General features: G+C 39.2%; 1 protein-coding gene across 6 annotated transcripts in view; it reads left to right on the top strand.

The window, feature by feature from the left end:
* Positions 1-26,474, top strand: part of CALD1 (caldesmon 1) — a 198,219-nt gene that overhangs the window by 100,022 nt on the left and 71,723 nt on the right. For 5 of the 6 annotated variants that reach the window (XM_033098734.1, XM_033098733.1, XM_033098738.1 and 2 more), the window contains exon 3: positions 6,549-6,660. In XM_033098734.1, the coding sequence (XP_032954625.1) occupies positions 6,590-6,660 (71 nt within the window). In that variant the 5' untranslated portion in view covers positions 6,549-6,589. Of the gene's footprint in view, positions 1-5,735; positions 5,894-6,548; positions 6,661-26,474 lie in introns of those variants that run through there. The other variant, XM_033098735.1, reaches the window with a different exon arrangement.

Below are 26,474 nucleotides of genomic sequence, written 5' to 3'. Positions count from 1 at the left end.
TTTCCAAATGCAGAATGGTAAAATCTAGAGTAAAAATCCCATGGTTTGAATCAGCTGCAATTCCTGAGTGCCTACTATGTCCCAATAGCGAAGAGATTTTTTTAAAAGACGATTCATACGTGGCCTTAAGAACAAAGGCATGTGGAAAGCAAAATATTAGTAAATATTTAAATACTAGTTAGAACAAATGATGAGCTGTGGCAAGTCAGTACATTATTAATTACCAAATGAATGATAGATGTTCAAGGAGGGAGATATACTTTGAAGCTAGAGCCCTCAGGAAGGACAATCATGAAGAAAATGAAATTTGAGACAGAAATTCATGACCTAATAGAATATGGACCGTGAAGATACTAGGGAACGTGTTCCAATGGATGGAATGATATTCATAAAAGTGCCAAAGTACAAAATTATATGACACATTTGAGAGGCAGTAAAATATTTTTATCTAGGATGCCATGGGATGATCTTCTTAAAAGAAGGTTAACTTTCTTTCTTTCTTTCTTTCTTTCTTTCTTTCTTTCTTTCTTTCTTTCTTTCTTTCTTTCTTTCTTTCTTTCTTTCTTTCTTTCTTTCTTTCTCTCTCTCTCTCTCTCTCTCTCTCTCTCTCTCTCTCTCTCTCTCTCTCTTTCTTTCTTTCTTTCTTTTCTTATTGGGGAATATTGGGGAACAGTGTGTTTTTCCAGGACCCATCAGCTCCAAGACAAGTCATTGTTTTCAAACTAGTTGTGGAGGGCGCAGCTCACTGGCCCATGTGGGAATCAGACTGGTGACCTTGGTGTTATGAGCGCTGCGCTCTAACCAATTGAGCCAACCAGTCACCCCAAATTAATGCTTTTTAAATCAGGAATTTAGAAGACAGTGCATTTAGATATCAAAACATTTATACCTGGAGAGGAGGAGACATGGATGTGTCATGGATAATGCATCCATCTTTGCTAGAGTAGGTATAGGACCATAATATTACACGGAGTAGAATAAAGCCTTGGACATCATCTTGTCCAACCATCTCACTTAACAGAGAAGAAAAGCTCAGCGAGGGGCAGTCCAGCTCTCTCTGGATCTGAATCCAGATCACTGTTTGCCAAGGATTGGTAGAGGAGGGCCGTTGAAGGATTGAGGTGCGTAAAGAGAATTTGAAGAGCAGAGGTGGGGAATCTGCTGGAGTCTGATACACCCAGGAATCACCCAATATGTGTAGGATAAAAAGAAGCATGACTGAATTACACTGATGACACAACTGAAATTAACACAAACCTTTAGGGGAGACAAGACGTAGTCCCTGACTTTCTCCCACAAAGCCCTGAATCTCAAGAACAAAACCCAGAAATCAGGTAATGAGTGTAATCCAAGGTTAAAGACAGGTTTAATAGGCTTGGGAGAAGTTGAAAGAAGCAAGGAAGTCTGAAATATGAGTTCCCAAAAGGTAGGGGCCTGTGCAGTCTTGTTCACTGCTGTATCCCTAGTGTCTAGAACAGAATCTGGCACATAGTAGGAGCTCAATAAATATTCGTGGAATGTTGATGGGATAAACATTTTTGTGGGGCTTTATTGAAGTAGTTGGACCATGAAATTTACAATGGGTACATCAGGTTGACTATCCAGAAAGGATCTGTCTAATAATGGTTATGAGTGTAAAACGACGAGGCTTCCTTGGAATAACAGAGAAATAGTTATGTTGGGGATGGGATATAGTGAGTGAGAGGTGGAAGGCCTGTATTGAGGGAGGTACAATGCAAGAGAAGAAACTCTAGCATCTCAAGGAAAAGTATGCAATGATGCAGTCCAGGATATGACCATCCTAGTTTATGAATCTTACAAAGAAGTAGCAATAAAAGAGTCAGGGCTTAATAAATATTCGCAAGGTTTAATTTAATTGAGATCTGTGAGATATGACAATTTTATGATTTAAACCAAATGGGTTTGAAATTAAAGTGGCATGGATAATTTTTAAGAACATTTCATACCTGAGTTATGATCCAATGAATTAAACCAGAGATCACTGGTAATAGTCTCCTCAAAACTTCCCTGGAACACTCTTACATATTTCCTGAAATGAAAAACAATTCCTAAAGGGAAAGAGTGGATTAGTCCAAGAATATTGTAGTAGTTAAGAGCACATACATTGAATTGTGTACATAGGGATTATAATAGCTACCTCACTGGTTTACTATATAGATAAAATAAGATTACAGATTTTTAAATGGTTAGCAACCTATCAAGCCACAAAAAGACATGGAGGAAATTTAAATACATATTGCTAAGTGAAAGAAGCCAGTATGAAAAGGCTACATACTGTATGATTCCAACCATGTGACATTCTGGAAAAGACAAAGACATAGAAACAGTAAAAAGATCAATGGTTGCCGAGGGTTGGAGTGGGAAGTAGGGAAGGAAGAAGAGATGGAGAATAGGAACTGTTTCGGGCAGCGAAACTATTCTGATACTATAATGATGAATACATGAAACTGTGCATTTGGAAAAACCTATAGAACTGTACAACACAAAGAGTGAAACCTAATGCAATCTATGGACTTCAGTTAATAATAATATCAATATTGGTTCATCAATGGTAGCAAATGTACCACCCTCCTGAAACATGTTAGTAGTAAGCTGTGGTAGATTGCTAGGACTGCTGAGACAAAGTACCACACACACTGGGTGGCTTCGAACAAGGGAAACATATTGTCTCATGGTTCTGGAAGCTAGCAGTCCAAAATCAACGTGTCAGCAGAGACATGCTCCGTTTGAAGACCCTCGGGAAAGATTTACTGCCTGCCCCTCTCCCAGCTTCTGGTAGCCTCAGGTGTTCCTTGCCTCCATCTTCTCAAGTCATCCTCTCTCTGTCTTCACATTATCTATCTTCCTTTTTTGTGTGTCTACATGTCCAGAGTTCCCCTTTTTATACAGATACCAGTCATATTGGGTTAGAGGCCATCTTAATAAACCCATCTGAACTTGACTGCACGTGTAAAGACCCTATTTCCAAATAAGGACACATTCTGAGGTACTGGAAGTTAGGACTTCAAAGTATGTTTGGCGAGGAATACACAATTCAACGCAAACAGAAAAGAAGCTGTGGGCAGGGGGCAAGGAGAGGGAGTATATGGGAACTCTGTACTTTCTGTTCAATTTTCTTTTAAACCTAAAACTACTCTGAGAAATAAAATCTATTAAAACAAACAAACAAAATGTTTTAAAAAGAGACCCAGCCTATAGTCCACAGTCCATAAATGTTAGTTACTTTTGAAAGTTGCATTAACCTATTCAAAACCCTTGACACAACAGGCTTTATGCTTGATGTATTCCAAGACCAATATTAGTACTGCCCCCAAATCCCAAAGACTTCCCACCGCCCGTTCACCATTCAGTTTACGAAGATTTGAAGGTTGATAGTACTTAGCTTTATCTGCATGGCTCCTCCCCGTAATCATGAGTGCTTACAGTGTTATTACCAAAAGGAAAGACAATATGGAAAAATGATTTGCAATCTGTAACACTGACTTATTGCTTAATTACAACAGCATAGGTGTGCTCTGTTTTAAGAAAATTCAGTTGTTTAGAACCCATATTGAAAATGCAGATACACTGGTAGGTAATGATTCGTCTGCCTTTGTAAAGTCTTTTTTACCCTTTACCAAAGGAATCACATCAGAGTTCTTTCAATAGCGTGACTACAATTCCCAACGACCCCCCCTACCCCCCCCAGCATAAACGTTTCAAGAACCCATCTGTCACATTCATTGATACATACCTCCCTTAGCCAGCATTTCTCTTTCAGGCTACTCTGTCCATTCATGAGTAGAGCTCCACGGCTTACAGAATCTCTCTTCATTGGTTGAGAGTTTGTTCCTCACCAATGTTGCTGGAAGGAATTCAGCATTGACTGTGGGTAGAGGAGGGAATAACAGATCACTGGCTAGGGACATGGAAGCTACTGCTCTCAAAAGTGGTGGGGAAATCACTTCAATTCTACCAGACATGGCTCCCCTTCCATAGGAACAGTCCCAGGGAAGCTCTGTGAAGTAAGGCTGTGAGGATTAAGGAAGATCTTCAGCCCCATCCTGCTGTGAGATCAACCAAGAGCCATTTTCACAAACACACACACACCAGCGGAGAATCAGACCCCATGGTACACAAATGTGCTTCCTCCTCTACCTCAGATATACCCACCACATGTCCACAAACGTAACCCAGAAAGGCACTTGTCTGTGTAGATGCCTCCCTCCCTCTCTCTCTCTCTCTCTCTCTCTCTCTCACCCTCTCTCCTTCCCTCCCTCCCTCTCCCCCTGCCCCCAAAGTTCTCCCCTCCCCCTTACATAATTGTCAGCGTGCAAATGAGGAAATACCTGGATAGATATAGAGTTTTTCTATGGTTGGGAAAGGGAAAAAAAGTGCTTAAGTAAGTAATAAAAGGTGAGGATTGAGAGGATAGACTGGGCAGGAGAAAAAGCATTCGTGTGGGTAGTGAGCCAGGGAGGCTGGCCAGCCAAAGTGACCCTGCGACGACAGTCAGTTTCCCTTCCCTTTGAGGCCTCAAACATGCTGCTGGGCTCTGCCAACCTGGTGCATCTCCCGCCCGCCCGCCTGCCCCCTGTGTGGGACTACTTCTTTCACTGCTCGTTCGCACTTCCACCAGAGGTAGAGGCTGAGAAGCGGGAACCCCTGTTGCTAACCAGGACCCAGGGTGACCACTTAGTTTAGAGGAGGGAGGAGCAAGCCCCCGAGGCTCCGAGCATGCTCTTCAAGCTACTTGGATAAATTCAGAAAGTGAAATTGTTTGTTTACAGACAGACTTCTTTCTCCCATTTCTGTTTACTGTTGCTATAGTTATTTGAAAAGTGGTTTATATACACCAAAAGACTTGATTGAAGAAAGGAAAGAGAAGAGTTTACTCTCTCACTGCACCCCACATTCAAGTAACCCAGGTCCCACACGTCCTGTAATGAGCTCAGAATGGGAGCTCCTTCACGCCCTCACCCCCCAGAGAGAAGGACCCCCAGACGGCCTCTCAGGGGATCCTCAACTTACTTGTTTTCCATTCTGATAACTAGGATGAGATCAGCCTGGAAAATGTAGAGAAATTTCTTAATGGTAGACGAAATAATTTTTTTTTTTTTTAAAAGGAAAACTGATTCTTTTCTTCACAACTAGCAAAGTCTTGAAAATCCTCTTGGGAAGAATAAGAGAGAAAAACACCTTCAAATTTAAAAACCCCAAATTAACACCAAAATTTGAAATTCTAAAAAAAATGTATAAGCAATATAAATAATACCCTGGGGGAGAAGAAACGGGGGTGGGGGGGAATCAAACATTGTATAGTTTTGCTTTTGTTGGCTGAGGTTTTATCTTTGTTTGTGTGGGTTTTTTAAAGGAGAAAATGCTCTAAAATAAAAGAATCTGGCCATTTATTTAGGAAGGGTCCTGAACTTGGCTTCAAAACCTAAGTTTTGCTTTTTGCTCCCTCAAACAAAGATGCACTTGGGGATGGCTTTAGGTTTTACACGGCTCCTTATTTTCTTACGCAGAGCAAATGGCTCGTCTCATGTGCACAGAAAGGGCTGGAAAATATTTTTTGTGATCTGAGTGCAGCAGAGAGTCTAGGATTCCAGAGGAAGTGGAGGCCTCCCGCTCCACACAGGAAACAATCTTCAACCAGGCCTTAAATGCCAGATTCCAGGCCGAGTTTAACTAACCACTGACAGCTCTGTAAACAAAGCAAGGACAAAAAGAGCCCGCTTCCCCTTTTCTGCTAGTCATTTTGGGTTTGGGGGCTGCAGGGGAATTCTGGAATACTTGACTCCATGGCACAGAAACACAGGGGAAGCGGGCTCCTCAGTTGAAAAGCTGGAAAGGGAAGATCTTTCTGGGATTAAAAACCATCACGAAGGAGGTAGGAAAGGATAAAATGGTTGGGTTACAATGAACCGGGACTTTTAAGCTCTGAAAACAGCTTGATCATAACATAACCGCTTTTAAAAATGCTGCTGCATTAGGTTTATTCATGGTATTATTGCGTCGGTCTTTATTTCTCTTCTGGTATTAATATTCTTTCAGAAGATGCAAATTATGCCTGGATACTTGTATTATTTTATTTCTCTTGCTTTTACTTTTCTCTTAGTTCCCATATATTCCTTTTCTTGCCACTTTTTTTTTCCCACTCTTGTTTTCTTTTCCCCTTTCTTTGTTCACTTTTTCATAACTTTTGTGTATGGTTCAGCAAGTTACAAAGAACAAAACCTTTCGGTAGCTCTTAAGTGATCCCACCAATATTTCAAGTCTACAAAACCTCTCTGTATCCTGAGGTCTTTATTTTTTTTAACTATAATCCTGGGATCTTACTTATTAGTCTCTGATAATTTCATGAGTGAGACTGAATTTAACACATACAGGACTCGGCTTGGGAGTCAGAAATTGATTACTAGGCTACTTCACCAGTCTTCTAAGGTGTTTTTTGGAAGAGGAAAGAAAAAATGAGGGATGAAGAAATCGTGGGAGATAGTAACTCCGACTCATCAGTGATATTGCTTCTTTCTTCTCCCCTATAGATCCAGACATCATCTGGTCTCCGTAAACCTGAAACCACACCATGGATGATTTTGAACGTCGCAGAGAACTCAGGAGGCAAAAGAGGGAAGAGATGCGCCTAGAAGCAGAAAGGTAAGGATCTTTCTGGAAAAGTATTTGTATTCTGTTATTAACAATGCTGGTGTCAGGTCTCAAAGATCATCAAATGTTTTTGCAAAAGTAGTTAGGGAAAATTTTCCCATTAGGCCTCTAAATCCCACCTTAAAAAAAAACAACCCACAATCAAATAGTTGCATTTATTCGGTGCCTTTCATGTTGGAATTCTTAAATGACAGAGGCTTTGTGTGGATAAAAGTTTAAAAAGCAGTTATATGAAAATGACATTAAAATGACAAATATTGAATATTTGAAACCATTTAGGAAATAGGGGAGTCTTTAGCCTAAAAAAGTAAAGGTAGTAAGTCCCAGATGGATCTTGGGACAAATTTTTATTCTTATTAGGAAAGCATACAAATCCCGTAATCCATATATTCTGGGTTAATAGCCAGTAGAGTATGATACTGCGGAGGTTCTGAGTCTAGTTCGAAGGTGTTTGTTGTGGGAGGACTCTGTTGTAGTGATTCAGGAGCAGATTGGGGAAATAAAGCAATGACATATAAAGCACAGGGCATAAATACGTATTTTACCATTTTAGGCCTCAGAGCAAATGACAGTGGCATTTAATGGGGATTAAATCAGATGTTCTTTCGAGAAAGCAGTGTAGGCATTCACTGGAAGGAAGCTATTAAACAACGATCTTAAAATCAAATCAATGTTGCCTCACAGTAATTCCGATGCACGAATGAAAAGGTGGTAGTAAGGTAGGTAATCCCTTAGCAATTCTGCAGGAGAAAACTGGAAAGTGACACCTATCAGAAAAAAGGATGTTGGGCCGTAGGCTCTACTTATTTGTATGGAGAATGCAAAAGAAGAAGGTAAAATTGCTGTCTTTGATTACCTTGGTCAGAGTAAGCTGCCATTCACGGAATGTCTATGCACAAACATGCATGGCACCATGGGTGGTGCCCGGGCTCTGTGGGTTCAAATCCCAGCTCTGTCATTTATGAACTATGTGTGGCCGTGAGCAAGTGACTTCTGTCTAAGCCACAGTTGCCTTATTTGTAAAACAGGCATCATATCTACATAGTTTGTGTGGTTGTTGTGAAGATTATTGAACTTCATAAATAATCTAGATCAGTAGCTGGCACATAGTAGGTTTCCATAAATGGTAATTGTTACTATTTTGTTTTTCATTTCATTTCATTTCATTTCATTTTTTAACCATTATCATTAGCTAAACAAGTAAGAAGCAACATAGCAATATAGCCAGAACTAAACATTAACTCCAAGAGCAGGAAAGGCAGTCATTACCCTGTGATGAAGCTAGCCAGGAAAAGCTCCTTGGAAGTGGTAAGCCATGGCGGAAGTAATGATAGAGTGATGGAGAGTAAAAAGGGAGCCATGTAGGTGAGGGCACCCATCACCAGAAGCCCAGAGGTGAAAATAAGAATCCTGGTGCAAGAAATGTGTTGAGGGCTTGGGGAAGAATAAGTTGGACGTGTACCTCTTGGGTATTTCTATTTCATATCAAACGCAGTAGACTTAGCAGGGGAGCTATATGTGGTGAAAACATATTGGGGAAAGTTATCTACAGTGGACTGAAGTGTGGAGATACCAGCACTGGAAGAGTTAGCAATGAGGGCCCGAATCAAGGCAGCAAATATAGAAATCAAGATCAAATATGAGAGTGTTTATAGGGAGAGAATTAGCTAACTTTTCAGGAGAGGGAGAAACTCAAAGACAATTCCAAAGAATGTAAGTCTGAGGAGATGGAAAGAAGGTCCCTGCATTGTCCCAAGTAGGGAAATTAGGATGGGTTCCAGTCTTGGGTGAGCATGGGAGGGGGTGTTTAATTTCAGATGGAAACCACATCCAAATGGAGATTTCCACCAGGTGTTTGGAGACAGAAATTTTCCACCTTTGTTCAGAAAGGGAGGGAAATTATTATTAAAGAAATAAGTTTGGGCACACTCAGTATGGCAGTAGTAGTACAAAAGCTGAAGATGGTAATAGTGATAGTGGCAAGAAAACAAGTGTAGAGACAGTGAAAGGTCATAAAGACATGATGGAAACCATCAAAGACCAAAAAATCAAGGAGGTAGGAAGAACCAGGGAGAGTTCTGGGGGCACCAGTGTTGAGTGGACATCGAAATCATGTAGGTAGTGTCCAGGCCCAGTGGAGCATACCTCTAATTCTTTCCAGTGATGTGTTATTTGGCCTCAGATTCTCCTGAAAGTCCACAAAAATATCTTTACCCAACAAATATTTATCAAGCATCAACCAAGTTTCAATGTCTGTGTTAGGAACAAAGATCACACTGACGAGATATAAATAGACATGGTTTCTGCCTTTACGTCCCTCATGGTAAGCTAGGAAACCAAAGCACAGCTGGAGTAGAAAACAGACCAGACTAGAATGTGGGGGCAGGCCGAATAGAATTGAGGCTAAAGGGACTCGGGAAATGAGGACAGGAAATTGGGCATCAGGCTAGATCAGTAACTTGAGCTTCTTTGCTTTCTATGTGATAAGGAGAAGGGAATCAATGTGATATGAGAGGCATGGTAGAACTGACTTGCTGTGGTAGAGCCATACTGTAATTACAGTGAATAGACCAGGTTTCTTTAGAACCAGGATTTTGCCTAAGAATTTGCAACACAGCTGCATGGTTCGTTCCTTCCAGGTTTTTTGTTTGTTTGTTTGTTTATGTAAAAGGATATGTCTTCCTGTCTTCCTGAGTCCTTGAGATAAGGTCAATCTTAAAAGGAACATACGCAGTGAAGCTTAGTTAGTTACCCTTCATAACCTAAAATAAATCTATATAAATGTATCCGAAACCTTGTTTAACTTACATTTCTCTCTGTATTAATTCTTTTGAGGTATTATATTCCACCGGATTTCTTTTCTTTCTTTCTTCTTTGAGAGAAGTACTTAAGTAGTTCCTTATTTTTATACTAAGTCTACCCTTTGGTGTTTCTAGGTGACCTTTCTAGTTCTATTTTTCTGGGGTCCGATAAGTCAGTTCGTGATTAAGCTTTAGGATTTTGTAAAATCTGATTATTTATGAGAATAGTGAAGGTCAGACCTGGTGGGCCAGCCAACTTTGATGGGAAAATTCAGGGTGTGTACAGGAAACAGATGGCCAGGACCAGAAATCAAGGACCACCTAAGATTGTGGTTTGAATCTGAACATAAAGGGCATTTAAGACCTTGGGCAAGTCCCTCTTCCTTTAGCTTCAGACCTTGACTTCCTCATCTGTAATAAGAGTAAGTGTTTCCTTTTGGGGATTGGTGATAATTTTTACTTTCCTTTTGCTTATGGTATTGTCTAATTTTTTTTAATAACGATTATATATTACTTTATTTAATGTGCTTCTATGACCCTACACGTTATACTTGAGAAGACCTAACTTTCCTTTGGATTTAGGGAAATAAAGAAAGAATTCAACCGAGATCTGGGGTGGTGGCGGAGTACATTAGCAAAAATAGAGTGGCCCCAAGGCTCAGAGCTGCAGGTTCCCTTACTCACTCACTCATGCTTCAAATTTTTATTGGGCATCTACTGTGCTTCAAGCTCTAGTCTGAGCCCTGAGGATAGACCAATGAAATGACAGAATTGGATAGAGTGCACTTAATGCTTTTCAACCTGTATAAAACCAAGTGATGATCAAGAAACAACACCTTTGTATCTTCAAACACAATATGTACCCTGATATTCATTGATACTTGTCAAAGATGGCTTATGCCCTTTGTAGGCTGCACCTCTGGAGACTGTGGGGCGGAGGAGAGAAAGTCTGTTGATTTTCCATTTGTTACTCACAAAGGTTTTCCAAATAAAAGTACTCTGTCATTTTAATTAGTTGTTATTGAGTTTGACTAGCAGGTACAGTTCTACTTTGCAATGATAAATAAGTTCATACTTGTACTCTTTTCAGATGTTATAACCACGAATTAAAATAAGCCAGATTCTTAGACATTTTAGTACTCAGAAATAAATCTTTTGAAAGGTTATTTAAAGAGAGCGAATCATACACTTTATGCCATGCTGGCTTTCATGTGCTTGGGATTGGTATTTACTCATCACCTCATGGCTGGCGAGTGAATGAAACTGCTATGCCCACACCTCATTCTGAGGGTTGTAGTCCAGTCCATTTCAAATCATCCAGCTTTCTATAACCTAGTCTGTGAACCTAGTTCATCGAAATGTCCTTCCAATCTTTGTCCGGCCCCTCAGCCTGTGCGTCTTTTTGCTACTAGCCCTGTCCTTTTCCTGCATTTGGCTCTCTCACTGAGTCCTTGAGATAAGGTCTTCAGATTGGTAAGAGGTAGTTCATTTCATCATCAAAAAAAAAAAAAATGTATTGAATATCTATAAAATGCAAGGTACTATCCTGAACCATAGGGTGGAGTGGCCACTAGCCCAGGCAGTGTTCCAATAGTCACAGAGGTCCTATCATAGATGGAGTAGTAACTTAGAGTAGTAACTTAGTAACTTGACCAAAAGGGTTCGAAAAAAATTTCTGTAGGCAGAATGCATTGAGCAGGTAATCAGTGAAAATCCTCAATGTATTGTTTCGAGGCAAAATACTACTATTTGTACACATCTCAAATTTATCTATATTCTTGAATCAATGACCAATTTGGAAAAAAAACCACGAAGAATTTGTTTTGCTGTTTATTATTCTTCACCTGTCTTATGGGAAGAAAAAATTAATACGTATATTCTGCTTTCCTTTCTGCTTCTGTGTTTTATTCCAGTCCCTCTCTGGCTTTGTCTCTGTATTTCTCAGTGCATGTTAGTGTATTTTCCCGTCATCTTCATCAACGCGTGATTCACTTGTTTCCTATCCATACACCTAATCCATCCACTCTGCGCATGCTTTTGTATCCTCGGGGAATAGCATATTGCTGGTAGGGGCAGAGGGTACATTTCCAAAGGGGTCAAATCCAACTCTCTTTCTATTCAACAAGTACAAAGCAATGATAGACCTTTTATGGGTATCTGGCAAAAATGGGCTGATCAGAGGACCAGCAAGCCGTAGGTATGTCTGAATAGAATAGGTATGTTCTCTACAATTGAAGGAATACCAAGAGGCGTAATGGCGGGAGGCAGCAAAGCTTAGCAATTAAGGGCAGGGGCTGTAGGTGGCATTCGGCAGCTGTGATGCCAAATCCCAGGGCTGCCACATATTAGCTTCATGACCTTGCGAGTTAATCAATCTTTCTAACCTTTTGCTTCCTCATCTGTAAAATGGGGTAAATAATGGTATTCATCTGCCTCTTAGGAGTTTTGTGGGTATAGAAAGAAATAATATGTGAAAGTACTAATCATTTAATGTTTATTAAATAATTGTTATGTATTGAATTGTTACTATTGTTTATTGAGTGGGATTCAATAAGCTATAGATTCAAAATCACTATAGATTATTACTATTACCTTATTTGATTCTCTGCAACACAGAAAGAACTGCAGATCCATTTTCTGTTTACCATAAAACAAAACAAAATGAAAATCTGGACGTTTTCTTTCTACACTTTTCAGAGGATACAAGAACTGCAGGAAGCTGAAGGGCAGGAATTTGCTATTGAGTGGAGTTTTGGGTGGGTGTGATCGGTCTTGAGGTCTGAGGAAGGATTGCGTTGTCTCAGCTAGAAGAGTTAGCGCCAATTCAAGTCGAGCTCTTCTTTTACATTTGGCCAAAAGGATTTTTGAGCTTTGGTGTATCTGCTGAGAAACCCGCAGGGATGTTTTATCCACGAAGAGATCTTTAGTCAGACATACTACTTTTCCCGGTATTGGGCTTGCTTTCACAACAGGCAGCTCTCTCACTTTTCAAGACAGGAACTCATTACATTCCCAGCTCATGCGTTCCACACCCAATGTGAGTTCCTCTTTCTGAGCAGAAGAAAGGCTCCTATTGTAGAGTTATGTTATCAGATTCAGAGGCTCATAGACATAAATAAAGGGAATGAAAACACACTTGCTGTTGTCATCGTTCATACATTTTTATGGGCCTCTGAAATACTGATGATTAGACACTTGAAAGCAAATATTTTTACTACACTAGAAAAACAAACAATTTTAAAAAATCCATTGGGTCTAAGTTGTCACCTTCCAGAACTCTATCACTGAAACGTTTTTACATGATTTAATAGCGTGGCCAATTATATAACACGCATGTGCACATACACAAACACTTTTATTTACAAATCTTAGCATTATGACCTTGAAATTTTAAATCAGAATCTTTTCCAATGTGATTTTTTTTTTTTTGGCTATTCTGTAATCAGAAAATTATTTTCATTAGGAAGTTAAATATTTCTTCGAAACTGTCTAAATTATTAGAGTACCTGAATTTGCTCAAAACTTCCCTTCAGACCCATTTCCACTAACCTAACAATTCATTGCTCCTAAAAGTATCCTACTTTATGGTGACCAGTGAAGCATCAAGAGTCCTGGACCTACCCAAAGTGACACTTGTTCAATAAAAATTGACAATCTAGATTCTTAAGGACTTCACATGCTGACCCATAACTTCACTCTTAGCTAGGAAAAAAAAAGTGACATATATAAGAATCAATACACTTACAGTTTAAAATAGCAGTGAATTTTACTTTACGGTCTGTACGTGTGACACTTATAACTTACCAATCTCCAGTAACCTAAGAAAAGGAAGGATATGTGTTGTATATAGGTGACAAAGTCTGGCAGACCTGGTTTCAAATCCTGACTTTGACAACTACTTAGCCGGGTGACCTTGTGACAAATTATGTAAACATTTCTTGCTTCTATTTCTTAATGTATAAAAATGGGGATAATTATTTTACTTCACAAGGTCATTATAAAGATTAAGATAATTAATCCATGGAGAGAAATTAGCACATAGTATATGCTCAACAAATTGGCACATAGTATATGCTCAACAAATGTTAGATGTTTTTATTAAAATCGTATTAATGTTTTGTTAGGCCTTTGGTACAAAATAATGTTTTACTGAGATTGAATTTTTATTCATCTGTCTGTTCAGTCATTGTAGTTGGCTGCATGCTTACTGCAAAATTTATTTCTTATACCAATCTCAACACATGCTAAGATGACTCTATTGAGGTTGGGAAAGAATTACATCTTTTGATCACATCTAGGTGTACCACACAAATATAATTGCTATATGAGAATTTCAAAATCACATATGGTAGCCACATGGTTTATTTTTTAATTCATCAATGATATGTCTTTTACTTTAAATATAGCATATAAACATAACTCAGAATTTCACCTGAAGAGCACAATTCAGCAAAAAAAAGTAGTTCTTAAGTGGAAAAAAGTATCAGCCACATTTTTCATCTCGTATTAAAATTAAAAGGAACCATATTTGTTTAGCATCAGCTAAGTGCCAAGCTAGGTGATGCACTTTCTATACCTCATATCATTTAATTGTCCAAACAACCCTGTGACCTTATCTTAATCTATTCAGGCTACTTTATCAGAATACCATAGACTTATAAACAACAGAAATTTATTTCTCACAGTTCTGAATGCTAGGAAGTCCACGAACAAGGTGCCAATAGATTCAGTATCTGGTGAGGGTCCACTTCCTGGTTCATAGACAGCCATCTTCTCGCTGTGTCCTCAAATGGCAGAGGCGAGGGAGATTGCTGGGCTCTCTTTTATAAAGGGCACTTACCTCATGACCTGATCGCCTCCCAAAGGCCCCACCTCCTAATATCATCACATTCGGTGTCAAGTTTTAACATATGAATTTTGGGGTGATGCAAACATTCAGTGCACAGCAGACATGAAAATTACTATCCCTATTTTACCGTTGAGGAATCTGTAGATGAGAAAGGTTAAGTAACATGTCCAAACTTCGTATAGCTAGGGAGTGCAATTGGGTTTGCGTACCCCAAACCTCAAAACCTTTCCACTAAAACAAATTGATCAATGGAACTTTTCATCGGCTGTCTTGGCTGAAGGTCCATCATCTCTACAATGCCAAAATAACTCCCTAAGATGGGGAAAAATCATTTTAAGCAGTTATGTGACAACAGACTAAATGAGGCTATTGGACCTAATTGAACTGTTCTTTATGCTCATTCAGGTAAATTGCTCCCATGTGTAGATACAGTCAGTGTTCTGTTTGCCCTCAAAAAATCTCTCGTTATTCCCATTTCACAGAAAAATAGAAACAGAGAAGATCAAGTTGTTCCCCTCAAGCCAAAGAAGGCTGTTGGCATACATGTTCTTGGCTTTTCTCTGAATTTTTCTCAGTAAGACTGTATTCACCATTAGCATAGGGGTTTAGTCACATCGTCACTCATAAAAGCTTAAAGCTGTTAATGGCCTTATAGATAATTTTCTGCAGTGGAATGCTGCTTTTTCATTTTGGACCACACACTACTTTGAGTCTCTGATGAAAGCTGAAGACTCCCCTCCAAGAAAAACGCACACATGCACCCACAAAACTTGGCACTTGTTTTCTGTGGCGTCATGGACCTCCATCCACAGACCTCCTGGGGGCCCATGAACTCTGGGCCAAGAATCCCTGACCTAATAAATTTTAAAAGCTTCATTTTACATATGAAGAAACTTAAGTCTAAGGATGCTGACCTCCTCAAGATTACTGAGCTAAGCTGAGGCAGAATCTGCCTACACACTGCAGCCCCTCGAATGAATGGAACTGTCTGTAAAAAACGCCGTGGCTATTGATAAGGAAAAGAGAGCATTCTTTGGGGGAAATAGTGTATACTACAGTGTATGGCACGTGAACTGTTGTTTTGTTTTGTTTTTAATGTTTAGAACTGTTTATGGGCAATATTTCTAAATAAAAGATTATGTCAGATTACTTCACGGTGAACAAAATGAAAAGCAAAGAAAGGTAAGTAGATAGGTAGGATGAAAACAGTTAACTGTTAGGACCTGTGAATCAAACTTTGCCATGAGTCAAGAAGGAAAAATAACTGTGGTGATTTTGCAGATAGAACCCTATTTGCCATCAATTTTGGAAGTCTTTTATTTGTATATGTGGTCTTGGCAAGATTTCTTTAAACAAAGCTTAATTATGATATGTACTAAGTCATTATGTAGGATTTCTCCATCCTTACCAGTTTCATTTTAGCAATTCAAAGTTATCAAAGGATGGTTCTCTCTAAATATGATAGGGATAAGAACTGATTTGATTCCTTAGAGAAGATTGCGTGTTTCACCTTTATCGCTGTTGTCTTTTGGGAGAATGGGACACATTGGAGTAGGATGCAGACACAATGCCTTCCGGAAAGCAGGTTCATGCACACTGCAGTTTGACTCCTGGCTGGGTTATCAAGGATAACTCTACTTATCCTCTGTACATCTATTTCCTCATCAGGAAAATGGCCATTATGGCAGTTCTTACTCATAAGGTATCATATAGATTATAAAGCACTAGATCGATGGATGGATGGATGGATGGATGGATGGATGGATGGATGGATGGATAGATAGATAGATAGATAGATAGATAGATAGATAGATAGGTAGATAGATAGATGATTGATAGATCAGTAAATGTTACCTGTTGTTGCTCTTTTTTGGCTGGCTAGAGGATATGGTAAGGAGGGAACTATCAGAAAAACTATCAGATGACCCCAAGAAACTCAGCCTCTCGTCAGCTACCTTCTGGGGTTTCTAAACCACAAAATATATGTGCAGTCCCCATGTCTTCAGACAGTTTGGTATCTAATCTCTGTTTTGTTTCAAATCTGTTTTAGTAGCCACCTTGAAAATGATGGGAGAATTATGAGTATGAATGAAATCTCCATACTGAAAACATTATCTCCTTATTTTTAAGAGTCTTGTCTCATTTCCCCTACTGATTTGAAATCAAGATAAAAATACGGGATAGTCTGGTATCTAACATTTCAAGGTTTTTAATCTCAATAATTTATATATTTAATTAATTATATATTTCCAATAGTTTTGTGGGTTTGTTTTATTTTGTTTTGTTTCTTTTTTGCCTTGTGGAATTATAGCTTCTTTTTTCGTGTTACATAATTATGGTTTCAACACCACTAAAGCAGTAACCAAAAGCCTCTCAACAATACAGAAGGTGCCAAAAAAATGTATACACATTTTAAGAAAGGAAAAAACTGTGTTAAAATTGTAATACTCAATATTTACCCATAACAAAAGATGAATACAAGTCACATTTGCCTTCTGCAATTACAAGAGGTGCTCAAAGTGGTTACCATGAGTGTAATTTGAATACCATTTTTTTCCTTTCTTAAAATGTATATACATTTTTTTGGCACCCTCTGTCTGTATAAATACTGTAGCAATAATGTAAAGTTATGTGCCTAGTTTTTACAAAATGATTTTATTCATTCTAATAATGGAATTATTAGTGAAATTAGTGATTTTATTCATTCTAATAATGGAAAAGCTGATACATACAAAATAATATTGCGTAATGTGTACAGAAGTTATCCATCATTACAATGCATTTACTGTAAACGTATCACTCAGCTTAAGAAGTGAAACATTTTCAAAAACCATTGAAAGTCCCTGCAGACCCCTCTCCAGTCCTACCCCCTTGCCTCTCCATGCACAGAGGTAATTAGTATCCTGAATAATTAATTTATTTTCAAATAAAATTCAAAATAAGATAACATCAATTTTGGGTGATCGTTTTCCAGAACCCTGAGATCCAGGGCCTTCTCTCCAGACTCAGATGAACATGTTAACAAGAGCTCTGTCCTTACTGAGAGGACGAGGAGCTTGTCTTTGTAAACACACAGGACCAAAGGAGTCCTTCTGTCTAAAGCGGGGAAACTTGGAGAAGTATTACAAACAAAGAAGTCTCTACGAGGAAAGGGTTCTCAGCCCAATCAAACAAAAATGCAATGAAGGCTGTCAAATGTGTATGTTGACTATGTCTATCCTGCCCGTCACTTTTCTCACTGACCAACCAGCTATAAGAGATCTGCATTTGTAGCCATCATTTGACCAGATGGGAATGGCAGACAGAAATGATTACAGAGTGTTCCGAATTCTTCGTCAAGGGAAATCTATCTCAATTGCCTTGAAATCTTCAAGGGAAGTTCTTGATCTTTATTTTTCCAAAGGTCCTTAACAGTGTTACAAGAAAGTACCACTGGACATAAAACATGACCATGTTGGAATGATTTAGTGCCTGTATAGGTGGATTCCCGTTCATCTGTGAATGAGGTTGAAGAGGAATAATGTGCATACTTTGTGAATAAAATCGGGTCTTTTTACTAGTTTGCCTGCTAATAAGCAACATTCATCAGCAGTTGGAAAACCAGTTTTTAGTCTCTCGTAAATCTTCATTAATGCAGAGTCCTCCATTTTTGAATTTTTATCATTTATTCTGGGACCGTAGAAAAGAATAACCTTGAACTATTTATAAATAAAGGATTTGATTAATATGTTAAATATGTAAGGTACATTCCATGTCTGAGTTTTTAAACACTTGAGCACAATTTTTTAAAACTTTTAAAAGAGCTTTGGAAACATTGACTTACATTTAAAAGCCCAATTTACTCATTACAAATAATTTTTATTTATGCAACTTTTAAACAAGTTTCTAGTGTTTTGTTAGCGTGGCGGAAGTCACCAGGTATACAGAACATATTTTCAAAACTGAATTTCTTTTAAAATATTTCATAATTTGTACTGACCTTCCTTCCTGTTAGTTTAGTCTAAGATAGTGAGTTCTGACATTACATTTGAGATTAATACCAATTGACTAAGTTCAAATGTGAGGGTTTATTTTCCATTTTAATAACTCCCTACATCACATACAGTTCCTTTGTTGGAATAAAAATTTTGGTAAAGTACACATTGGCTGTTATAAATAGTAGCCATAAGCCTGTACATTCAGAAGAGTCTCCAGAGAGTGTATTTTAAACTGCACATTGTTTAGAATAGGAAATTCTTTCGATGTTCAGATTTTCCATTGTGGTGACACAGACTATCCTGTGTCACATCTTCACTGGCTTCCATTTTCCTGTCCCATTTAGGAAACCAACTGATAGGTTCCAGAAGATAGCTCAATATGTACTTTTTATTTGCCTAAGGCTAACCTGGGTCTTATCGTCCGGTGGGAATTTTGCATACTTAAGGGCTTTCCAAATGAAAGCTTGATCACTCCCAGAGCTGGCACCAGCCACTAGGCAGTGAAAGAGTCCTTTATTTCTGGAGCTGGTAGCTCCACTCTGCTTACTTAGAATAACAGCAGCCGAACCATTTTTGATTCCCACAGAAAACTTTGCACTGTTGGCAACTGTTTCTGGGCAACTTATGAGACTAATATGGGAAATAACTGAACAGGAAGCGAACCAACAGATGAGCAGGATAGGTTATCATGCTGGTTTGAAAACAAGCAGCCTCAGCAGGTATCATCACACTGCATCTTTCCCAAGACACTATTGCAACTGCAGGGATGTATGCTTCTGCCCACTCCTTCCTTGAACAGTCCTTCTGTTTCTCTAATCAATACTGTTGTGTAATTCTTGATGTTTTTTCCTTTTTTTTTTTTTTCAGTGGGGGCCCACTTAGGAGGATCTAATATTCCCTCTCCATTTCTCCTTCTTTAATGAATAAAATGAGAAACTACTGTTAAGGGGCCTTGGATAAAAGTGATGATATAGAAAGTGTTGCTGTCTGATGCCCTTTTTTCCTGTCACTCCTCTTTTTAGAGCTTTTAACTCTTCTTATCAAACCATGAAAGCCAAGCATTCCAAAAGTATGTTTCCTGAGCCAGCATCCTCAGCGTATATCCTGGCTACCCAGGGAATATCATTGCTACAGAAGCGCTGTGGTTTGTGAGCTGAACGGGATGAAGTTTTTGTAAAACTCGAGGCTGAGACAGGATGGAAATTCCTAATCCTTTCATTTCTACGTGCCTCATATCACAAGCACGTGAGCATAAATTCTATCTCATTGCAGCATTTGTCAGAGCTATGGTAGAACTGACCTGGGGAGGCATACCCTTCAGAAAGGAGTTAGTTTCCCATGAGAACCCTGCCTGAAGTACAGAATTACTGCTAGGAGACAGATTCTGGTATCCTATTGGGTTATGTGTTCAGAAATTAAGACTCTCCCCTACTTCTCTGGAAGGGGTTGGGAAAGCCAAATCATTGGACTGAGACTTGCAAAGTGACACGTCCATGAGTACACAGTCAGTGGCAGGGTGAAATCTGGACACCTTGCCATTTACTCCAACTTGTGGTGCTTTTCCCTCTGCATTATGCTGTGCCCAAGCCATACAACTGCCTCTAACTCTGCAAAAGAAAGTACCTTTTCCCCTTTAGATCGAGGATGCAAGAAAGAGGACACTGGATAACAGGTTAGCATATCTGGGCTTCTTCACCTGTAAGACAGAACTAGCACTTCCCAGGGTGGCTGAGAAAACTAAATGAGATACGGATAAATGCCATCAAAAGTGTAAAGGGTGGTGCACATGACATATGTTTATCATGGAGAGGTGCTTATACAATTCATTTCCATCAGATTCACTTCTATCTAACTCTGTATGGGGTTGCAAGTTTCATTCTGGTCATATACTGTGTTTCAAAGGAATTTCCACACGTCTCACTCTATCTTACGCTACCTGACTGGCCCTCAGGCATTCTAGGCTTTCAAAAATCAGACACAAAAAAATACTATAAAATGGTACCTGTCGCTCTCCCTAGAACCTGTCTCCCTAGGGAGGCCTTAAGACCTCAATTGCAGATTAGAAGAAGCAAAATCATTCTATCTTTTCCTGTAATTGTGTGTTGAGGAGAAAATTCAAGAGTTTTGAAATGATGGCTTTCTCCCAATTAGAATTAAACCTTGGTGCTGTTGGTTACTTACTTGTCCAGTTTTGCATTTAATCTGCAAAGGAACTCACAGTTAGAGTGATTCTATGCTCTTCCACGCACAGTCTTGTTCCTGCTGAACCTCTTGTCACTGGTGACTTCTTACTCACCTTGAAGACCCAGTTCAACAGTCACCCTCTAGAAACCCCCTTCCTAGGTCTCCCGTCAAAGGGACGGATTTTCCTCCTTGGGTCTCCCTTAACATTTTTGATGTCTGTTGATTCTTTTTTTTGTTTTGTTTTTTTAATTTATTAGGGTGACAATTGTTAGTAAAATTACATAGATTTCAGGTGTACAATTCTGCATTACATCATCTATAAATCCAATTGTGAGTTCACCACCCGGAGTCAGTTCTCCTTCCATCACCATATATTTGATCCCCCTTACCCTCGTCTCCCAACCCCGATGTCTGTTAATTCTTATCACCTATTTTATATGTTTATTTGTTCACATGTCTGTTTTCCCTACCATAGGGAGAGCAACTCTATATCATAAATTACATCTTCTTCAGTTTTACTTCCCCAAAGAAATACGTTGAATGCGTGAATGAATAATTAGATACTTCAGTTCCTATCTGTGTACCAAGGTAGAATTTGGCTGTCTTTGCTAAGCTATTTATGGGGAAGCAGAAATGTTAGTGAACTTTGTGGTGTCCCCGGTGTACTGACACCATCCACACCTTCCTTGGGATTCCATCACTCCCCTGCAGAGCTACTAGCATTTTGACTCCGTATCTTTTTCTCTAGAGATATGAAGAAACTCATCTCATGTATTTCTCTGATTATTAAGGATAATTGGAATGCCGCATCATATAATTTGACCATTATGCTTATTTAGTTGTATCATGAAAACAAATGATGTGAATAGGTAGTCAGTTCCCTTTCGTTGGACCATTTGCTCCAATACTCAAGCCCTTAGGGTTGTTTGCAGTTAACACCAGCATTGTAAGCTCAGATAATTATCAAATTACAGGCTTCGTACCAAACCCTCAGGAGACCCACAGTGAACAAACTGTGTCATCGAAAATTTCTCTAACGAGAGACCAAGTTTGGGGTCTGGAGGAGTGTACTGCTTCAGCTAATCCCAGGAGGATGGGCGGAAGTAGATGAGGGGTCCAGTCAACTTCCGGCCGGTACTGGTCAACACTCTTTCAGAAACAGAGAGTATTTAACATACAAGTGGGGTCTCCAATTTAAGCTCTAAATAGTGGATTGCTTTCTAGTATTGGGATGTAATGATGAACCAAGAAAAAAAAGAAAAAAAGAATAAAGAAATATATGAAAACCCAAGATTTTTTTTAACCAAGATATCGGGGGGTGGGGTAGATTGTTTTGATAAAGAGTTCATGCACCTCAAAAAGGACTGCTTAGAAGAAAGAGGGTTTATAAATATTAGTCAAAACTCTAAATCAAGATGAAGAGTAATTCAGTTACCATTGACTATAGCACACGCGTTCTATACTAGGCATTGAGTTTCTTAATTATAAAAGTATACCCTTTGGTTAATTTGTAAATTACTTAAAATTTTTAATTATTACATAAAAACGTGTGATTAAAATAAAGCTAGTGAACTGGAACACCCGAAACACATAGACCTGCAAGCACTGTAAGAAAGCCTCAGAATTGTATCTTTTGATTTTTAATTTAATTTTTAATCCTAGGTCCACTGGGAAAGAGTCAGAAGGAAAGATAATTTGATGTTATCCTAGAAAGACTCTGCATTCTAAAATACCTAGGAGAATCTCAGATTACATTAGCCCTCTCTCCTTTGCAGCATATTCTAGAAAGCTGAATGCATATTTCACATCATTGGCTTTCAAAATAGAAGTGACTGTCTGCTACTTTTTGTATAAGTATCATCTGTTTTATTTTCTTTGTTATCTTCATGAGGTCTTAAAAGTAAAAAGCTTTCCAGATGGCTTTTGACTTTTAAATAAGCCATGATTTTTTAAATTAAATGTTTCCGCTAAAAAATAGAAACTACTTGGTTCTGTTCTGTACATTAATGGGCAAAAAGAAAAGCTCCATTTGCTTTTCCTGCCTTGATCCTAATAATTGCTTGATTTCATTGCTCAATAACTTTAATGTAAAACAGCATCCGAAAGCTGAAAAGGCTTTCTCCTCGTCTATTTCTAGTCTCCTCTCAAGCTGCCTCCATAAAAGTACCCAAGAATTCTACAAAAGGACGTTGTAAATAAATTCAACACATAAGTCTCAATTGCATTAGAGCTCCCAGATATAAGCAAGTGGAGTCTAACTGCAATCTATTGTCGTAGTCAGGTGGCTTAAACAAGAAACAGTTATTTCTTACAGTTCTGGAGACTGGGAAGTCCAAGATCACCGTGCTGGCACATCCAGTGTCTGGGGAGGGCCCACTTCCTGGTTTGCACTTGGCTGTCTTCTTCTTGTATCGTCACATGGTGGAGAGAGAGAGAAAGAGAAGAAACTCTATTGTGTGTCTTCTTGTAAGGGCACTAATCCCATTCATGGGGGCTCCACCCTCATGACCTATCACACCCAAAGGCCCTGACTCCTAATGCCGTCACATTAGGGGGGTTAGGATTTCAACCTGTGAAATTTGGGGGGATACAAACATACAGTCCAAATCATCTATGGTATTAGTAAGCCTGAAGAAAGAATGGGCTAGTAGAAGAGGTCTGCATGAATCTCAAGACTAGGGTTGGCACTGGACATCCAGGAGTATCCAGATGAGATAGACGTTGCATCTCAGGGTTTGTTCAATCTTGTGACCTGATAAGTATTTTCTCCACTGAGGGCGGTGTTTCCTCATGTCTCCGCTTGGCTTAGGTGAGATATTCCTCATGATAGCACCTCCCTTTGCTCTGATTCCACACTCATGAAGTGGTCTCTTGGGACTGTGAGGCTTCTTGACATTCCAGCTTGGGGCATGGCGGTGCCCATTGGGAAATGAGAGCTCTCCAGGCACTGAAGAGGGTGGTCGTCCATTGTCTCTTAATTAACTGGTATTAATTGGCATTCGGATATACCCATGAGTCTCTTGTGAGTCTGTGAGCCAGTCTCCCTGAGATGTGTCACTTCTGAGAATGCCCAAGATCCAGTTCCTGGTACAGCAGAGTTTCTAGATCGTGTACCATGATGAATACTCAAAAAATCAAAGGTCACTCCATGGGAGCCTCGGGGAGGACCAGCCAACTGGCCTTCTTGGGGCAACATCTCTACTCCATTGTTGTCCCTTTTCAACCTAGAGAACAAATGACACGTATTTATTGAGCATCTGCTATATGCCTAACATTATTCTAGGCTGTATTGGGTGGCTACAAAAGAGGTGTTAGGAAATATTCCTGCCATCAAAAAGGTTATAATTTACTTTAGTGAGAAAAGGTGAACAACGAATAGATAAGACTCCGTGACGCCAGCTGTCTATTTCTATCTATAGATAGATAGACTGACTCGTGTGATCTGTTAATTACAAAATTGGACAGTACCTAACACAGTGTCATTATATAAATAAACACTACATCCAAAGTATCCAAAACATGTAATGGACTATTTCTTTAGCAATAGGAATAAATATATGCTTTAATCCAGGTCTGACCTCCCAAAAGAAGAAATCAATATATTTTTTAGACCTTATATAGCATCACTGGGAAAAAATCTGGATTTGATTCCAGCCATAAAATTAATGTGTAAATTTGATATCCAGATGCATATAGTGGACACCAGAAGATAAATTTATAGTTGGGGAAATATTTAGATACTTTGAACAAGGCCGGTACACACTGAGATTCCGTGGCTTATAAACTAACGTGTTTCCTATGAAGATTTCTTTTCTCTTACTTACTTTTTTGTTCATTTCTTTTACTTTTTGTTTCCCCTCTGAAGATTTGACCTTTTCCCCTACACTAGAATTAGGTTCTTAGGGTCCCCATGATAGTTTCTTAATTTCCATCACAGTTTAGTTGTACCTAGGTACAACAAATCTATATTCTAAAGTACATCATAAAGGTATAGGTTCTGTTCCCTATGGTTAGGAATTATATCCTTCATGTACACACTTTTTTCCTAAAATAGCATAAGGTATATATTAATATTTTCACTGAGACCAAAACCAGGGAAATATGTTTTAAAGATGTATTTCAAGCTGGAGGGCAGATGGGCGTTAGAGGCAAGATCCTTTTTATTTTTTTTTAAAATTTATTGGGGTGACAATTGTTAGTGAAATTACATAGATTTCAGGTGTAAAATTCTGTATTACATCGTCTATAAGGATCCTTTTAATACAACAACTTTTCTCTCCAGGAAAAGCAAATAGTCTAGCTGGTTAAAAACCCTAGATTTTAAAAAGAGCTTAGACAGTCTACCTAAACAATTGTTGCAAAAGAATCTAAATGGAAATGAGGAGCCTCACAGCAAGTTAGCTGGGGTTTGCTGACTCAGACATGACAACATAACTGTTTCTCAAATGCACGCAAACAAGAGTGGGCTCAAACTTTCTCATCTGTCCTCCTAAGATGATAAGTTACAGAGGAATAACGTCAAACCTCGGAAGACTTCATAGAGGTGGGGCTAGACACTGGTTCTTAAAGAATCAGTAGAAGTCAGAGATGCAAAGGACTCTAGGCAAAAGGAAAAGGAATAGCTTTGTTGGGTGAAGGCAGAAAAATTTTCAGGAAATACCAGGCAAATGGTGGCAGATGCCAATAATTTTTTAACTGAATAGATTTCCCTTTAGATAAATGTTAGTGTATATTGCACTAATTGAGGATGTGTGTTGGAATACCAGTGGAGATGTGACTCGAGGTCAGGAAACGCTTAAGGGGAAGAATTAGCAAAGGAATGCTGGGACTCGAGGCTTAGCCTTGGGAAGGGAAAAATGCCTTCCTTTTAACTGAACAGTAGTGTCGTGATCAGGGGACCTGCATTTCACCATGAAACAAACAGAAGCATCAAGACGAGTGAAAGGATGCCTCACTCCCACACCCTATCCTGTTTCATCCTGGAACCAAATACACACTATGGTGGCGCTGATGGTGACCCCACTGGGGTGGCACGAGACATGGAGTCTGGGGAGAGGAAGGGAAGACGTGTCCAAAGGATTAGCTCGCAAGAAAGTGGATTGGACACAAACAGATTCAGGAGACTAGCTGCCTCCACGTGGACAGGGAGAAAATGCTATTCTAAAAGAGCGCATGGGGCCCAGTTACTTTCAAAGTTCTATTCTTTTTTTTTTTTTTAATGTGATTGCAACATTTTTTTTTTTTTTAATTGGGGAATATTGAGGAACAGTGTGTTTCTCCAGGGCCCATCAGCTCCGAATTGTTGTCCTTCAATCTAGTTGTGGAGGGCACAGCTCAGCTCCAAGTCGTTTTCAATCTTTAGTTGCAGGGGGCACAGCCCGCCATCCCATGGGGGAATTGAACCAGTAACCTTGTTGTTGAGAGCTCACGCTCTAACCAGCTGAGCCATCCGGCCGGCCCTGAAAGTTCTGTTTCTTAAGCTGGATGGTGAGCACACAGATGTTTGTTATAGTCTCCTTATTCCTTTTAGTTTGTCTAAAAGATTTCAGATTAAAAACATAATTTTAAAAAGGTACAGAAATCTTATAGCTGTCGCCCATGTATCCTCAATCAGAATCTGTGGATGTAGATAGAATCTAAGTCACATAAATAATATAATTCTTAGCGCTACTAGGTTCTGAAGGATTACCACCACAACCACAATTTAAAAAAAAAATCCTCTCTGATGGCTTCTGAAAGTCTGTCTCACATGTGCTCACAAATGGTATACTCTACCACCACAGGCAACCTCCCATGGCTCCTTTCTGCTGGGCTCCTGCCCCAGGGAGTCACTGTCCCCTCTCTGTCATTTGCACGGGACCCTCCACTGCCACTGCCCTGGGGCCCACCTGACCCTGGGCCTCTGTGTTAAGATCCTGTCTCATGCCCTTGTGATACAACCTTTCAAGGTTCCAAAGTGGCCATGCATTCCCAACCGTCCTCCGAATTCCCAAA

This window comes from Rhinolophus ferrumequinum, chromosome 26 (genome assembly GCF_004115265.2).
Source record: "Rhinolophus ferrumequinum isolate MPI-CBG mRhiFer1 chromosome 26, mRhiFer1_v1.p, whole genome shotgun sequence".
Taxonomy (NCBI): domain Eukaryota; kingdom Metazoa; phylum Chordata; class Mammalia; order Chiroptera; family Rhinolophidae; genus Rhinolophus; species Rhinolophus ferrumequinum.
This window is presented reverse-complemented; position numbering and strand designations above follow the sequence as displayed.